We start from the raw sequence: 18,729 nt of genomic DNA, 5'->3' as shown, positions 1-18,729 counted from the left end.
TGTAGCCTGTGGGCACTCTATAAATACATATATTCTGGTCTTTACTCCCATCAGAGTCTATTTTGTCTTTAGAGAAAGAAGGAACAAATGAAACTTCTACTTGCCTCATTTTAAGTATCTCATCCTGTCGATTTCTGAGACCCACGTAGTTTATAACCCCAAGTTTTGACACACATTTGTATGGATTCAGAAATTCTTCTTTCCAGACTTTTAAAAGATGACCACTGTCTAAGTGATATTGGAACATAGTTCCTTGAAAGAGCATTTATAAATATTTCCCAAAGAGCATCACTCTTTTCATTGAGTGGTAGAAATGTAATCAGTTTTAACCAGATTAGAAATAGAACAAACAGTTCAGCACTAGAAGAGTCACATGAGACTTCAAACTAAATCCAGATATCAATCCAGCTGGGCCTTTAGGCAGCTCAGTGTTTTCACAGGTTTCTGCATTTCCTGGTTTCTCAAGTCTCGACTCATAAGAAAGGTTCCTTCCTGCCGGACAGGAAGTACTGGAAATCTCCCAGGATCAATGTGAAAACAAAATAAAAAAACAAAAAACTTTTCCTATCTGCCATGATGGAATCACTGTGAGACATCATGTCAATAATTATGTATAGAAGGCTTCTTTTGTTTCCTAAAACTCTACACATCTTTACCATACAGTAGGTGTCTTTTAAAAATATTTGTCAAATTGAATAAGGCCTATTTATTACAGGCTAAATTGAACCAGTTAGGTTAATGCTTAGTGATTAGTAAGTTTCTAACCATCACCATATGTAGCAATTAGAGCATTCAGATAACTACATGTGCTTCACATAACACATCAAAGAATCAGTGTAGCAAAGTATCAGATATCTTCCTCAAGGCTGAGTTGCTCAGGTTTAGAATGGGATGCTGATAAAATAATGAGAAGTGGCAGAGATTTGACACTGAATTGATATGATTCCTCTGGTTGGGGTTCAAGTCATCAACATTTTCATTGCTTCAAGGATCATATCAAATAGAGTAAAATTAGTCAAAAATTTCCAAACTGCCTACTATGTATCTCACAATATGAGGTATAACCAAGAAATGGGCAATTCTGGCCACGGCAATGTCAACAAGTTCAAATGAATATATTACTGATTGTACATATTGAGCCCAAAGTGTACACAGGGGCCCAGAGTGATTTTAGGTAGGAAAAATCAAAAGAAGGCTTCCTGGAATCAGGGTTTCAAGCTAAGTCTCAAAGGTGGTGAACAAGGTACCCAAGAGACTTTGAGAATCATAGATTTTAGAAATGTATTGAGGAATCATGTAATCTGGTTCAACTTCCTGACCTTCAGTGATGTGATCAAACCACCATCACCTCAGGTGGCATTCAGGCATAACAGATAGAGTTGCTAGACTTGGAGAACCCGAGTTCAAACCCTGCTTCTGCTACTTGCTCGCAGCTTGATTCTGGGTAAGTCCCTTAACTGCTCCTGAACCATAGCTGTGTCTCACCTGTAAGATGGAGAGGATACCTATGGCACTTAACTCATTGGGATATGGTGAAGCTCAACAGAAGCAGTAGATATAAAGCATTCTATAAACTTTAAAATGCTCATTAATGTCAGCTAGAACAAACATTATTATTGGGCAGGAAGAATGGCACATTCAAAAGATAGGGAAGGGTAGGTTGTGCAGAAAATCCGAAATCAGCTTGGGTGAGTGGATGGCCTGAATAAGAGAGGAACAAGAAACAAGGCAAGTGAAGAGGACTCTGGAATGATGGAGGGCTTTGAATGAGAAGTTGTGTCTCAGTTGTGACTGCTAAAATCTTGAGCAAGGGAGAGTGACATGATGAAAACCATGCTTGAGGAATGTTGAATTAGCTGCTATTTTAAGATGGAATGGGAGGGGGAAGGGGAAATCCTGGAGGCGTGGAGTCCAACTAGGAAACTATGGCAGTAGTCTAGACATGAGGGAGGAAACTAGGAGGGTTGTCCTTCTGTGAGTGAAGACTGCTATTAGCCTACAGTTCTTTTTGTTCTCCATTCAAAAAGAAAATCTCATGCTTATATAGAGGATACAATTTTATTGGCAACAAAGACTTCTACATACAATATTGCACAAATTATAAATGGATCAACAAAATAATATTAACTACACAAGTTGTCACTAGTACTTACATAATATTATTTCTTAAAGTTTTGTGCGTGTTGTGCGTCAAATTCCTATGAAGAGGATGCAAGTGAGCAGGATATGAATATGACAATCATATTTAACAGAACTCAAAGCTACTTCAGTTCTGACAGTGTTAACTTTCAAACATGAAGCATAGACACTATCACAAAAAACAAAGCATTCAGTATGTCAAACCCTGCAGAATCAAGAACTAGGATATAAAACAAACACTGTCAGAGAAAACTGTGGGGATGAGTGTTAGTTCACGTTCATTTTAAAAAAGGCTATTCCTTTAATCTTCCAGCAACAGGTTAGGATTCAGAAAATATTAAATTTGAAACTTTAAAAAAGACAACCATAATCTACTGAAGGGAAGCAAACAGCTATAGTAGTTGTACTAATTTTTAAAAAGAGGATTTTCAGGTTCTTCCATTACTCACCCTCTTTGACTTTTTGAACTGTGGTTGTAGAGATATAAGGAAAGAACGCAATTAAAACAACTTTTTCTCCAAATTCTGTCATTTAAAGAACACAGTACTCCACTTAACTGAAGGACTAAGGAATTCAGTTAACATGTCAACCAGCTAAAAAGGTCATTTTGTTCTTTTCACAGTCAAGACAAACGCAGATCCTTCACTTCCCTCTACTGCCTAAGAGCATAGATACAGACAAATCCATATCGCTTATAAGGAGATAAAAGACATGGATCTTTAAGGAGGCATTGTGGCTCAGTGCAAAGCCTGCCTGTGAGTTAAGAAACTTCAATCTGGTCCTGGCTTTGCCATTAGCTATTTCTATGATCTCAAGGGTGTGACCCTAGGGAGGCTGTCCCACCTTATCAGGCCTTTAGGGGCTGGAGTAGATAGCCTATAAGATTCCATCCGGCTCTTAAATAATAAGTGAGCTGAGGACTCATGCTTTAGGAAGACAACTAGAGTGGAAGAAATAAGGAGTTAAAAAGTAGAGACCTATGTTACATATTTTTAGAAAGCGTTGTCACCTAGAAATTCTTTGCAGTGTTCCTAAAAACTCTTATCTACACTCAGTGACCACGACTGTTACAAGTTAAGGCCTTCTGATAAAGAAAGCTTTGATAAACATTTTAAAAGGCTCTGACAAATTTGGTCTCTGCCACCAGGAGTCAGATTTTCTACCTCTGAATTTTGAGAGCCAAAAATCAGGGATTGAAATGTAAAAATGAGAACATCCCACAATTATACCTGCTTGTCAGATAGCCACTATATGCACAACTATGTGAAATGCAAGACTGAATCTAATCAATAAGACAAGGACAATGAAAATCTGTTATAAGAGAAATAACAAATGGAGATATAAACTCAGAATAAGGATTGTTTTTTTCTTTACAGAATAGTAACAGTGTTCCTCAGAAATTTTCTAGAACTCAATCTGTCACCTAGAAGATGGTGCAAAGACCACTTTTTCTGGAATTCAACACAATAGTTTTATTTTCAAAATGCATTAACTTTATTTTCCTCATAAGGCAGCCATACATTGCAAGGCCCAGAACCTGAAAGAAACATGATTTCTTTAGAAAGCCACATGGTTGAACATGAGCATTCTTGGTACTTAATGCCAAAGTAGTCCTGAGTTTTCAAAAGTTAAAGCTTTCTCCACAGCCACAAGTTCCTTTGATGTTTGGGTTATTGAAAACAAATTCACTGGACAATTTGTCTTCTACATAGTCCATTTCTGTTCCTAAAAGTGTTAGCTGTGCTTTCTTTTCGATGAACACTCTAATTCCTTAAGGAAAACAAAACACATGTTACACAGTGCCCAAACATCCTTGTAGAGCTTGCCAAACCAAAGCACAAATGAACTTCAAACAGAAGCCACAAAGCTAAACAGGAAGCTTTGTATGTTTTAGTAATTCTGTCAACGCGGTCAATTTCCTATTTTTCTTCTTGTACCAATATTATGACTCATATATAAAAGCAATTACAGTAGGGTAGCTGGAGTGCTGCATATGAACAAATCAATGATGTTTCCATGTAAAACACTGATTTACCTTTCAGGGCATTCAACTGCCTTTAAAATCTAAGTAATAATTTTGTAAAGATTGAAGGTTTCAACAAAAGCACCAAAATTATGCCTAGGAAGCAAGTATCATAACCTTTTTAAAAACAGGCTTGGCTATTCTATTGTCTGATTTTGAGCTATGCACAGTGACTGTTAAGTAATATTGCTATTTTAATAATAGTGGTAATTATCATGGAAACTGTAACGTGCCAACTACACAGATAAAATACAAAATCTAGCCTAACTTATGACAACAATATTTGGTAGAAAATCTGGAAGAACAAAAAAAAGCCACCAAAGTATGGTTGCTTTTCTCTTCATAAAAGATTAAGTATTATTTAAGCACAAATCTTATTCTTTTTGTTTCAAGAATAAAATTCTTTTTAAGCAAATTAAATTTTAGAAGTAATTAAAAAAAAAAAACCTGGTTTCACTAAGGGTAGGCCCAGAACCTTCTGTTACTCAGTACAGCCTAAAAAAAGAAAAAAAACCCATGAAAAGGGTATGTGGCAAGAGATTAGCATCCCTCAGATATAAGAAATAATCAAATGAGCCAAATTTTAGCACCTAAGGTATGTAACAGTGTTAAATCCAGGGTACTTCATACCACATGTTCCACACTTGAGTTAGGAAGTTTTCCAGAAAGTGAAGAATTATTCATTTGTCTTTCAAAGGAACTTTTATAAATTGTTGGCCAGCTAGCTGGGAGATAAACATTACATGCAAAACATGACATTTCCCAGTAATAAAAGCCTAGAGGTGTGGCCAAGAAAGTAGACAACAATTTCCCCAAAGCACAGGCTGGCAACCAAAAAAAGAAATGAGGTTGTTTGAGGGCACAAGGAAAAGCATTAGCTTCCTATAAACTGTCTAAGAAAAGCAGACAAATGCAGATGAGTGAAATGATTTTTATTATTTAAAAAGCTCAGCAATGCTGGCTTACTAGATGAAACAACATGTTTCATGCAGTGAAGGGTAGGATTTGGGGGCATATCAAGTTGCCAAGTGTTTCTAAGAAAAGACTTACCATCCTGAACAACTTCTTCATCAGACTCTCCTTTTGTCTTGGTATATTCTAAAGTGTAAGAAAGTCCATTACAACCTCTGGTCCGGACCCCAACTTTCAGACCTACCTGAAAGAGAATTTAAAGTGCTTTTTCTTAAGACATAAATGTGTTAAGACACAGACAGTAACAAACTCAAAACTCAGCTACCAATCTTGATTCATCCATATGTAAACTAGCAAACGTGAACAAGCATTATTTCTCTGGTTAAAATGCTCCGTGTAAATACCAAGCAGGAATAAGCTTTTCATTACAAGGGTTAATAATCATATTCTGCTCCTGAAGGAAAGCACTTATGATAGAATACCTCTTTATATTACAAAAAAACTTTATAAGCCCCCAAATATTTTAAATGTTTCTTTCACAACTCATTAAAAGAAGCTTTTTTTTCCTCTTAATTTTGTTAGTGTAACACCTCTATAGAGGCTACAGAAATTGTTACTTGTATCTTCAAAATACAAGGAAGCTTGGAGAGCAACATTTTTACCCTACAAGGTTTAAGTCTCTACAGAGATACTGAAAAGACAGAGTTAACAATGAAGGTTTAAGTGAAACTGGAGAAAACAGATGAGGGGAAACCTTTTTCTTGGGAGAACTGCTTAACTCTTCTATGGTGAAGAAACATTATAAAGAGAATTCTGTGAGGAGTCATCTGTGAATAGAGAGAATAAGGTACAGAGAAAAAGGATGAAGATTCTTGAGAGGAAGCTTGTTATCTGAAGGTAACTAAATGGTAGAACCATGTTATATAAATGAGAAGCCAAGCTGTAGTGATGGTCAAAGGCAACTTCATGATCTTTATATATTGCAAACAATAATGCTATCATTAACTCATTTAATACATTGTATAGCCAGCAACTTTAATATTTCTTTAAACTGAATAGATTGAGGGTTTTGATATACAGATATTGAACAACTGTTTATGGGAAAAGAGGTTTCTCTAGCTTATTAAATAAGCAATATTCAGTAGACTAGGGTGTGGTGAGGTCTACAAGCTAACTGAATGGGAGAGATGTGCAATTTTTGCAATTAATGAGGAAATATACAAACATATGCCCTGGATTATGTTAGACACAGGACTGTGGGAATGGATGCTAATGAGCCAAGTGGCAGCTTGAGAGGTTGCCACCACATATAGGCTACACATACAGTGTGGTAGGCCCCAGATCCATGCTACATTAGTATCTGGTCTAAGCTCCCATTAAAAATAAACAACCAACCAACAAAAACAAAAATTCTGAGGCCAAGAGAGGTGATAAAATCACTCCAGCCACACACACCAAATGAGCGGCAAAATCGGGGTTAGACTCTCCTGATACCTGCTCCAATAGTCTTTGTACTAAAATAATCTCCTAACAAACTTACAGTCAGAAATCTTAAAAGATCCCTCCCTAAGGGGGCTACTTGTCTCTTTCTATTGCTCCTTCTTCACAGAATAGAGTTCTGTGTTTAAAATGAGAGCCAAGCACTAGGAAACATATGGCAATCCCAAAACCCTATGGTCTGCCTCCTCCTAGACTGATCTGCTCCAAAGGGCCACCTCCTTTTAAATTAAATAAAAAACGCTGACTTTAATAAAACTAAGTAAGAATAAATTTATAAAGATTTACAACTAAAAATGAATTTTTAAATATGATGCACATCCACAAATTTATTCATTGTTTTCTCTGTATCTTCTGTTTCTTCACTTCTATATTTGTGTCTACAGTTTTCTTTTTATAGTCCCAAGAATGATGCATACTGTTCTTCTGGTTTTGCTTTCTTCAGTTACCAATTTTTTAATATTTGCTTTTCCCCCCAAATCTGATATTCCTCCAAATTTTTCTATTTCTGCTAATGAAATCACAACCCTTCCCATAACTCAGAATTGAGACCTGTCTCTGAATGCTCCTCCCTTTCTCCTAAGAGCCAAGCAGTTGTTAAGTCTTATCACTACATTTCCTTCCACCTGTCCCCTTTACTTCATTACCAACTTAATTCAGGGTCCTATTATTTCTTACCTGAATTTACTTCAACAGGCTTATAAACTGTTTGCTCTGCAGCCTTCCCTCTCTCCAGTCAATCCTATATACCTATACCTTTGATCATTTTACACACACCCCACTCAAAAGTATTTATATCTTCTTTTCTTTTATACCTAATTTTCTTGGAAATCAAGATTTTGTCCCAACCTATTTCTCCAGCTTCTTGGTCTACTACTCATCTGCCTCCATACACCCCATTCCAGCCAGACTAGAACCCCAGCCGTTTCCTAAGCACAGCTTGCTCTCTTCTGCCTCCACGCTTAAAAATAACTTGCTGGGACAGTTCATGTTCACACAGGGATAAATAATAATCCATGTCTGGTAAGGTCCTGAAGGCAAAGTCTGCATCACACAAGAAGATACAACCTAACAGGAAACAATTATTAGGGATGGATGTGGGCATTTAAAATTAAATGTTGTATAGCAAATTGCCACAGAATATAATTTTATATGAAAATATCTGAGTGTGTATGTGTATGTGTGTGTGTGTGTGTGTGTGTGTGTGTGTGTGTGTGTTTTGAGACTAGGCCTTCCCTGTTTTGTCTAGGCACAAGTATAGGGGCCATTCATGGGCTAGATCCTAATACTGATTGGCATGGAATCTTAAACCTGTTCCTTTTTTTTACCTGGACTGCTTTTTCTATCTGTATGCAGCCTCGTAGCCATCCATGGCTGGGTGCTCACCATACTAGTGCCAGACTTAATCTAGACACCTGATTGGCTTTAACCCTTCTGGAGTTCAGGACTCCCAAACCCAAGAGATCTACATACTTCAGTCTCCCCCAGTAGCAGGGATTACAAGTGGATACCAGCCCGATGTTACTACATAGATTTGTTTGGAAAGCAAACAAACAAACTATCCTAAAGTTTTAGGTAAAAGAGCATATTACAAACTCCAACATTTCTAACTGATATGAGGGCAGTAGCTCGTTAGTGGCAGAGCCAGCATTAGAATCCAGATTCCCTGACCTGGGAGTCAGGCTTATGCTCTGCTATCCTACACTGCCTACCACTTATTCTATAGAGTGTGTGAAGGTTCAGAATTAAAAGAACTGGACCAAGGTCACTTAAAAGGCTGGGTACAAAAGATAGGTCTGATTGTTACCTTCTCTAGATCTGTATTACTCAATAGTAGTTACAAATAAATAAACCCGTTCATTATCTTTTGCTCTCTAATATTTTGAAAACTTAATTGATTTTAGGTGGAAAGATAAAATCCAAATTCAAATGTGTTTGGAAATCATCTCTAATTACCAGTTTCTTTCTCCCTTTAGTCAATCAACATGTATTTATTAAGTGCCTACTAAGCCTCAGGCACTATGTTAAGTTCTAGGGATGCCATAACAAAAACAGCTTCCACTCTTAAGGAATTTAGGTTCTAAAGTAGGAGACAACATGCAAAATATACAAAAAAAATATATTCAGAGTATAGGTAAAAAATTACGGATTTCAATTGTGAAGGGACCTTTGATTGTGAAGTCTAACCCTATCATTTTTATAGGTGAGGGAAAGGGGGGCCCAGAGAGGGTCCTCTGCCATAAAATCTAGAATTCTTTCCACTATGTATTGTTATACCTGGCCTAAGTGTAAAACAATTTCCCAACACAATCTGTATTTCACAGTCATGCATCATTTCCTACTTACATTTTCAGGTTTATCTTTAAGAAGCTGTTTTATCTTATTCACAGCTGCTGGTGTCTGAAAAACAAAATAAAATAAAATTTTGACTTAGCTGTCTACTCTATCTTCTCCACACATCTTAGTGTCTTTCTCAAAAAGACTCATAATAATAGTCCATATCAATATTCACAAAGTAGCTTACAATTTATAAAACAACTCTCCTCATTACAGACAGTGAAACACTTTGCCCAATGGCAGAGACAGTAAGTCCCAGAACAAGGAACAATGAGTAAAACCCAGGTCTTTCTACTCTACTGGGAACAACGTAAAAAACCTGGTTACATTCTACTTCTCATGTTTTGTGCTTTAATATTTTAAAGCAGACCTGCATAACAACTAGGGGCCAAAATTAAAATAGACTAAACTTTAGGCTGCAGATAGGTTTTTAGTAGCTCACTTTCCAAGTAAAGGTATAATTAATGATTAAATTATTTTGCAAATAAACCATATTAAAAAAAGGGAAATTTCAAGCAATTAATTACACTAATTAAGATTTTTATAATGAAATCACATGTTTAAAAAAATTACTTTGCTAAGTAGTATAAGTTTTAATACGTTTTGCAGGTTTTCTTACTGTCCACATTTAGTTAATGGGATGCATTACACTTCTTGTCAGCAATCACTTTAATGTACTTCAGAATCATGTTTGAAACTGATTTCTTTAGAAATCTGAAAACTAACCTTAGTAGCCACCTCATTTTCTGAGTTTACTTTCTTGAAAACTCATTGTTCTCTGCTGAGATTTTTCAACAATTTAGAAGCTTTAATTTGTTTTTTATTGGCATCCAATGTGCTTAAGTCAGGATGTTTTGATCTGAAATGGTGATGAAGATTGTATTCCTTTGGAACGGCTATTACTTCTTGGCAAACAAGACACAATATTTTGTCTCTTATGTAAGTAAACAAGTATCTATTTGTCCATTCTTGATTAAATGCTCTATGTTCCAATTCAATTTTCTGTTTCTTTTTATCACCCATTTTACAAGTTGCCCCAAAAACTTTAATGTTAGAACCAAAAATCTCCACAGCAACTGCTCCCATACAAAGAAATACTGAACTGAGTGTCTGACCTCGGAGAGAGCACCACACACTCATGTAACTTGGAGGGTGGCTGCACAGTGAGAGAGGGGAGTGAGTAGTGTTGCCGCTCATCGCAAAGCAGATATCAGCTGTGCTGGCACATGGCACATTCACTTGTCCCTGCTCAACACCAGCAGGACTGAAAACAGGGCAAAAAGAGATGACTTTTGCTACTCTCAGACTAGAGACAGATGACGATGGTTGGTTGCCATGGGTCATGTGACAAATAGGAGAGAGTACAGAGTGGCAACCCATCCCTCAAGTTACATGATGGGCACAACAGTGACTAGTGGAAGGCGGGTTAAATGGAGCACAGACAAAGCACTCATTACACCTTTACCTTCTTTTATATCCTCTACATTTTTTGTTGGCTGCCATATTGTGCAGGACTGTTTTAAAGTACTGTAACCAATACTCAAGTCTATTTTATTTTTTTGAAAGTCTACCGGCAACAATGTATTACCTACTAATTTAGTATTCACAACTGAAAACTGTCCAAGTCTGCCCCCCTTTCCTCCCCAAAGCCTAGGCACTGGGGAACCTGTGGCCTCAAGGCCACATGCGGCCCTCTAGGTCCTTAAGTGTGGCCCTTTGACTGAATCCAAACTTTACAGAACAAACTTCAGTCAAAGGGCTGCACTTGAGGACCTAAAGGGCCACATATGGCCTTGAGGCCAAAGGTTCCCCCCCCCCCCATTAGGGTCTTTCAAGCATCTTAACAAAAAATTATGAACTTAACCATCAACAGACATTTCAATAAACAAAGAATAAAAAGAACTGTTATGAAGTTGTTACACAGTTTATTTTTTTTTAATGTGTAAACTCAGTTTAACAAAGAATTAATAAAACTGCCCTGGTGTGTCCCCTTCTGAACTGAAGCATCTTTTTTGGAGGGGCTCTGGGATAAAAGATGTTGTCATATCTATCATCTGATAGTAATAGGTTTATAACCTCATGAGTGCTGAACCCAAGCTTCAGGATTACTTCAGGTTATTGCTAGACCATTAGTTTCCCTGCTGAGTCAAAAATCCTGGGTTCAAAAAGCACAAATGCTTGGGTCCATGAAGTACTAACAATGGAAGGGTGTACGGACTGAGACATATCACACTATGTTCATGGCTCTGTCATCCTCTTCCCCAATATTTTTAAGAGGTGGAATCTGATTAAAATAAATAATACCAAGTTGGATCAATAGAATACATTTCTAAATCTCAGGAACGGAAAATAATATTTAGAAATTTAGATTACGACAATACCTTTCCAAAGTACAAAAACTTTGGAAAGGCATTGTCCAAATCTAAATTCTGCAACTCTACTAAAAGAAGCAGTAAAGAGGTACATGTGTTATGGGGCCCTAATATCTTAAAGGAGTTATAAGGGAAACAAGAAAAAAGAAGAAACGGACAGAATGAACAATTTAAGGAAGAAGTTTAAGGGAAAAAGGGGAAGCTATCTGGGAAACTAGAGGGACCTATGAACAAAGCAGGAAAAGGTGTGGCAATAGAAGAGAAACTGTAGTGGCTATGAATAGGTAGGGTCGGTTGGGGGAGATTGTTAAGGGTGTATGAAGAGTATGGAATGAGAAAGAAACAAAGCTGTGTGGTGGTGAAGGCAGAGGTTGAGTAGTTATAGAAGGATATTAACATCTTGCCTTCTAGAAGCCAGAAAAGGGACTGTGTCCTTAGTGAACAAAGGAAAGGGGATGACCTTTTAGAGGAAGCAGAGGTAAGGGACTGAATGACCTCCCCAGTGATGACAAATAACAAGCCCAACTGTTGAGTGGAATGAGGAAGGTGGCTGTCTGGGTCAAATACAAGTAACTACATCAGCAGGATCTTAGGTTTTAGTATCAGCTAGTGGCATTTAATCAATATTTATTAAGGGTGTACTGTGTAAGCTGTTGGTAGTGGAAAAATGAAATAAAACAAAGAATTTTACAGTCTACTGGGGAATGTGATGCATGGATTGACAGCAAAGAATAACTGCAGTCAGCTTGCTCCACTGGTGTCCTCAATGTCCAGAGAGTAAGGGAGCCTCACCTTAGCATGCTGGGAAAGCACCTCTCTCCCCTCTTTAGAGAAGGACATGGACAAGAGCTCCACAGGATGAACAGGTATAAACAGTATAAATAGATCAGCATTCTGGAATACCCATATCACTGAGATCATAGATTCATTGCAGTATGTACATTCTCCATAAAGCCATCCCTTAGTACCAGATGCTCATTTATAATTCCTCGGGCATGTATTATTCAATATTTTTAAAACTACCTGAACAGCAACATAGTTGGCCTATTTATAAGATATGCAGGTGACACAAAGTTGAGAGTAATGATGATGGGATGACAGTCAGAATCTGAAAAATTTTCAACAGATTAGAACAATGGAATTAATCCAAGATAAAATTCAATAGGGAGGCAACATCCTATACTTGGGTTCAAAAAATCAATTTCTCCCCAAATGGGGAAGCATGGCAAGATGACAGATCTTGGGGAAAAAATATGCTGCTAGATATTTTGTCAGCTGTTTTAGCTTAACTATTTTTCTTTTTTACAAGGAAAGATTCAATGAGAGTATATTGGGAAATGACTTTTATTTTTGTTAAATGGCATCAATAAAGCATCTGTTCCTACCAGCTCTGGATCTATCATCCTATGATTTTTTAAAAACAAAAGTATGGACATAAGAACTAACAAGGTGGGATCATGAAACAATAAAAGATCAGTCTGGCTGGATTAAAGGGGTTTGTATTAAGGAGTTATAGGAAATCGGGATGGCTAAATTGTAGGGAACTGAGAGGAAGGGAATTATTTTAAAAATTAAAAGCCAGGTAGGAGAGCTAAACCAAGCAGCCAGGGGCCATAGGTACTTTTGTGCTGGGAAATGCTAAGATGAAATCAGTATTTTAGATAATTTAGGCTGTTATCAGAAAAGGGGGTAACTCAGAGATAATCTGAAGTGACAAATGACAAGACTTAGTGACAGATTACATACAGCAAGTAAGAGAGAGGTAAAACTACAACAAGATGATATCTTCCCCTCATCCCTTTCAGGTCCTCATGTTATCTACTCTTTGGAGTCCTCTATCCCACAACACACAGCCTTTTGCTAGAAAATTTGAAATAAGACTAAAGCATCAGAAACAATGAATAAGAAAACAGAGATGAAATCCAGGAAGTTTCTTTGAATGAGTTGAATGTTGTTGAATGAGTATTCAACATTCATTCCCTATCTTCTGTTTATCTCACATACCCCAGTATTTCATAATTAAGAATGAGCTTCAGTTGACTAGTCTAATTTATTAACCTTATTTAAAAATTTCTTAAAAATTCCCCAAAGATCTGCCTTCTTTCCTTCCTAAATCCCCTCCCCAAATTGAGCAATCAAGAAAAAAAAATCCCTGTTACAAATACATGAAGTAAAAAAAAATGAATACCCCAAACTGACAACTTAAAAAAAATGTCTCAATCTCTTTTGGGAGGTGGGTAGCCTGTTTCATCATGAGTCCTCTGGGATCATGGTTGGTCAGCGCGATGATCAGTTAACTTACGAATTTCACAATGAATAACCACAGTCACTAGAGGCAAAATAATTTACCTATGGTTGCATAATTAACTTTTTTTGGGGGGGGGTTGGGTTTGGCAGGGCAATTGGGGTTAAGTGATTTGCCCAAGGTCACACAGCTAGTACATGTGTCAAGTGTCTGAGGTCACATTTGAACTCAGGTCCTCCTGACTTGAGGGCTGGTGCTCTACTCACTGCGCCACCTAGCTACCCCCAACATAATTAATAGAACAATTAAAAATCTAGATTAAAAAAGGTTCTAGATCACTTGACTCCCAGTTCAATGACCTTCTACTTTGCCATGCTACTTTCTTAGTGTCTTCAACGAGACTAAATTATTAGCCTATCCCATGCACTAGGTGGCCAACAATTATCACAGGATCAGAGATTTTGAAGTTGGAAGGAAAGTTAAGAGGTTGCCTAGTCTAACCTCTTCATTTTACTGATGAGGAAACTGGACCCACAGAGGTTAAGTGACTTGCCCAAGGTCATAAAGCCAGTAAATGGAGGAACTGAAAAAGGCTACATGAAATGGGTCATCCTTCTTAGGTATCAAAATTTCTATCAATTACCAGATTCACGTCTCTGGGCTATCTAATCCTAACCTTTAGGGCAGTAAATGAGAAGCAGAAGAAAACTGATTCATTATGGAATCATTTTTAAGAAGCGGAAAGACTGCTAGAGCTGGGAAGTGGTCCAACTACTCTGGAAAGTAATACTGTATGATTTTTCCAAAGTCACTAAACTGTGCAAACTCTGATCCAGCAATACCATTACCAACCTTATACTCCAAAGAGATCAAAGAGAGAAGGGATTTATATGCACAAAAAAAGAGTATAATAACACTTTTTGTTGTAGTAAAGAACTAGAAATAAAGTTAGTGGCCCGTTAATTGGGGGATGGCTGAACAAATTAATGGTGTGTGAACATAATGGAATGTTACTGCTAAAAAAAATGACTTAAAAAAGGGTAGATTCAGAAAACCTGGGACGAGCTATATTATTTGACACAGAGTGAAGTGAGTATAACTAGAACAGTTTATACAATGATCACAATGTTGTAAAGCCAGGCCAACAAGTCAATATCTATTTATTAAACACCTACTATGCACCAGGCACTGTGGTAAGCACTGAGGATACAAAGGCAAAAACAGTTTCTGTCCTCAAGAAGCTAATAAAAGAGGGAGGCAATGTGAAAGCAATTGTGTACAAGAAAGGATATACAGGATAAATTGGAGATAATCTGTAGCATTTATATATATACACACATGTATATAAATAATATTATAATAATGACACTAGTATTAAGGGGGACCAGGAAAGGCTACTTGCTGAAGTTGGGGTTTTAGCTGAGACTTGAAGGAAGCCAGGAAGAGAGAGAACATTTTAGCCATGCTTGTATAGCCAGTGAAAATGTCTGGAATTGGGAGATGGAAGTGTCTTGTGGGAAGAACATTAAGGAGGCCAGTGACACTGGATCATAAAGTAGATGGAGGAGGCTGATGTGTAAAAGGACTGGAAAAAGGGAGTAGGCCAGGTGATGAAGGGCTTTCAAAACAAAACATGGTTTTATACTTTATCTAGAGGTAACAGGGAACCACTGGAGCTTATTCACTAGGGGAGTGACATGGTCAGACCTGTGCAGCACAGGAAAACGACAGTGAAAAACTTAACTCACTTGATCCTCACAACAACCTGGTGAAGTAAGTACTATTATCTCCAATTTACAGATGAGGAAAATGAAGCTGAGAGAGGTTAAGTAACTTGTCTAAAGTCATGCAGCTAGTAAGTATCCAAGGAAGGATTTGAACTCGGGTCTTCCTGAATACAAGTCCCTTTTCTCTATCCTCTATTCCATGTAGCTGCCCCTATGACTTTAAAGGTCTTATGATCTATGGAATGGTCAATCACATTTCCAGAAGACTGATAATGACTTGTGTTCTACCTCTTAGCAGAGAAGTAATGGAGTAGAAATGTAGAATGAGAAATGTATTTTGAGACATCTGTGGATTTTTCATGACTATACTTGTTTGTTAAAAGGCAAAGTTTTTATCTGAGCAGGAAGAGTGTGTTGTAAAGGACAACTAGGAATGGAGTACAGGATAGTAATAGTGATACCAAAAAAAGAAAATGTCAATGAATCATTTTAAAATATCAGCAGAAGAGGACATAAGGAAGTTAGAAAGGGACAGCCACAAGTGGAATATTGTTGCAACTACTATGTTAAATCTCAAATATAAGCAAAAAACTCAAGTTCTGTATAATGGAAATTCATGGCTTCATCAAATCTTTTTCTGTTAATGTTCAGAGAAATGTTCATGTTTGTTGATATTTGTCATGCTCTGTGCTGGCAATCAAAATGGGCTCTTAGCACTCAGTTCAACCAAGTGCCCTTGAAGAGTTTGGCCTTTGTTTCCTTGATTAGATTGGGAGTCCTTGGTGACATCCTTGCCTCAGGGGAGGGCCTAGTTTACATGGGTTTGAGTGGCATGTTTGGGACATCAGAGGCTTTAAGACCGCGTGGCTTTCAGTCACCTCTTTGTGACGATTTTAGGTCACGTGGGTGAGTCGCATGTGAAAAAGATATCAAACCAGGGGTTGGCGTTCTCTTTTTCGGAGCTCTGACCCACAAGCAGTGGTGGTGCATGACTCTGGGCCAGCCCTTGTTATGAGCTCCCAGGCTGAACTCAGATGTTGGTAACTATGAATTTTATTTGGTCTGTCTGTTGATGTTTGTAATTTGTATTTGCTCTGAAGTTCAGGGTGCTGGTTTTTCCCCCTGAACTAAGTGAATGGTATTTGTATGCTGAATTAAAGTAAGCCTGTTAACCCCTTAATGTTGCTTTCCTTAGTAAAGCAGATCAAAAGAACCTGGGCTTTTGCAGTGTTCTGTGAGCTGGTTGTTATTGATTTTACACTCCCCACATCAGCTGCTAGCTGGATTGTTGAAACATGCTCATAACAAAAGGAAAGTTGACAATAAAATAAAATTAAAAGCAGGCAGAGCCTCAGTAAAGAGGTGGCAGAATATAGATGTAGAATGAAGCATACATTTTTGGATGAGCCACTATGTTGATTTGTTTTGCTAGTATATACTTACTTATTACAAGGGAGAAGAGTTTTTAGGATGTTTTTAGGATGTATTAATAATGTGGGGAAAAAAATCAAAGAATCAATCATACATAAAAAAAAAAGAAAATCAGAACTGAATTCTGAATTCAAATTGAATACTATACTGGGAGTTGGGAGACATAATTTCTTATCTTGGGTCAGACAGGGGTAAGTGCCTTACCTTGTCTATGATGATCTCAAAGGTCCTTTCCAGTTCTAAATTTATGATACTATGATGAGAGGTAAGAGGGGAAAGAAATGAGTACTTATATAGCACCTAGTATGTGCCAGGCCCTGTGATAGGCTTGTGTGTTTTTTTTTTTTTTTTACAAATATGTCATTTGACCTTTAAAGTTACTTTCAATTCTAAAATTTTTACAAACTCAGTTTTTTATTTACCCTTCTTTAGAGTCAGCAGTGTTGGTGTCAAAAGAGCAGAGTCTACAGAATCTATGGGAAAAATGTCAAAAAAGAATGCTTAAAACTGGTAATTTACTTCCTAGTGAAATCACCATCTCCAAAAGCCACAAATACTGGATGTTTGAGATATCCGTGTTCAGGCATATTTGATGTTTAACTCGTTTTGGCTGTGTGTATTCCTTACTCATTTTCCACGTTATTTTTCAAGACACGGATAAAACATAGGTTTCTTCCCTGAAGGAGCTTACAACCCAATCCTTTGTTAAGTCTCTGTCGGAGTCATCCAGTAGCAGGCAGCTAGCTTTAGTTGAATTAATGCCTAATTGTCTTGAAGTTAGAAGTCTGTACAGAACCCTGGCTCTGCAACTTTCTATCTGTGGGGCTGCATGACCCCTTCACCTCCTGGACCTCTTTTTCTTTTCTGTAAGGATCAGACATCGGACTAGAAGATGATCTCTACAGTCCCTTACAATTCCATGGGATCTGCAAGATGTGGACCCTTCAGAAGCCGCAAGGGGAGACAGGGGGTAGGGAATGACCTATGTGATAACATCTGGTCCTTTCTTTGTGCCTTTCGAGTCTGCATCCCGGTTTTTCAGGCATGCTCAAAGTAATTTGTTTTAATTGACTAAACTTATTATTATTAATACAAAGACGTGTTCCGTGGGAGTGGGTGGCAATCAATGACAATGTTTTAAAAAAGCACCAATAAAATATTAAAACAACAACAGAAACGCTGCTCCCGCACTCCTCCCACCAGGGTTCCCTATCTCCCACGGCCCAACCCCGAGGCTTGCTGGGAAATGTAGTTCGTTCGCGGAGCCGCTTTAACCCTTCAGATCCAGAACCCGACACTTGTTTATCTAGCTCGTTCTGAGATCCAAGAAACCCTAATTGCTCCGGGTGAAAGTTTTTCCCCTCCCCAGCCCAAGGTACCCGACTGGCTCCGGAGCTGCTTCCCTCTACTCCCCTCATCACAGTGACCTCTCCTATCTCTCTGAGAAACGGAGGTGAAATCAATGTCAAAGGCCATTAGGAGCCCGGATGGGACCTGGCCGCCGCTCGCACATGTAACTCACCAGGGTCAGGGCTGCCCGGGTGGGCTGCAGCTTCCTCTTGCTCACCGCTCGGACTGTGGCTCGCACCAATGAAGCAGACATCTTTCCCTCCTTCGCCTCCTCCACCTCCTCCCCCCTCCCTTTCCCTTTCCAGGGAGGTCCGGCCACAGCTCAGCGGCTCTCCATGGACACGGTCCGCAGGCGCGCGCTGACGCCACAAGCTGCCGTACGCTGCACGACGTGTCCCCCGCCCCTCCTCTCCTCCCCGCTCCTATTGGACAAAAGGCAGTGACTGACAGGAAAGGAAGGGCCTGTAAGGGTGAGAGGGCGTGTCGAGAGACCGGGCCGCACTTGGTGTTTCCTGTGTGTGACGTAGGGCGTGGCCGCGCAACGAAGTTAGCGTACTCTTGCGTCACGACGCGGAAAGGGAAGACGTCGGACCAAAGCTCGGGGAATTTTTTTGGTGGGGGGGAGGGGGCGTGTGATGTTCTTGTTTCGTGAAACTACCGGGAACGTGATGTTTCTCACGGGCAGAGTCCGATCGT

General features: G+C 38.5%; 1 protein-coding gene across 1 annotated transcript; it reads right to left on the bottom strand.

Moving 5' to 3' along the window:
- Positions 1-2,039: 2,039 nt before the first annotated feature.
- On the bottom strand, positions 2,040-18,421 carry ISCA1 (iron-sulfur cluster assembly 1). Its single transcript, XM_036741013.1, has 4 exons — positions 18,206-18,421; positions 8,918-8,971; positions 5,213-5,318; positions 2,040-3,909 (listed from the first exon to the last, which is right to left on the bottom strand). Exons 1-4 carry the CDS (start codon positions 18,284-18,286, stop codon positions 3,761-3,763), a joined length of 390 nt encoding a protein of 129 aa, XP_036596908.1. The 5' UTR covers positions 18,287-18,421; the 3' UTR covers positions 2,040-3,760.
- Positions 18,422-18,729: the final 308 nt, after the last annotated feature.

This window comes from Trichosurus vulpecula, chromosome 1, assembly GCF_011100635.1.
Source record: "Trichosurus vulpecula isolate mTriVul1 chromosome 1, mTriVul1.pri, whole genome shotgun sequence".
In the NCBI taxonomy this organism is placed as follows: Eukaryota; Metazoa; Chordata; class Mammalia; order Diprotodontia; family Phalangeridae; genus Trichosurus; species Trichosurus vulpecula.
The sequence above is the reverse complement of the archived record's forward strand: the minus strand, read 5'-3'. Positions and strand labels throughout refer to the sequence as shown.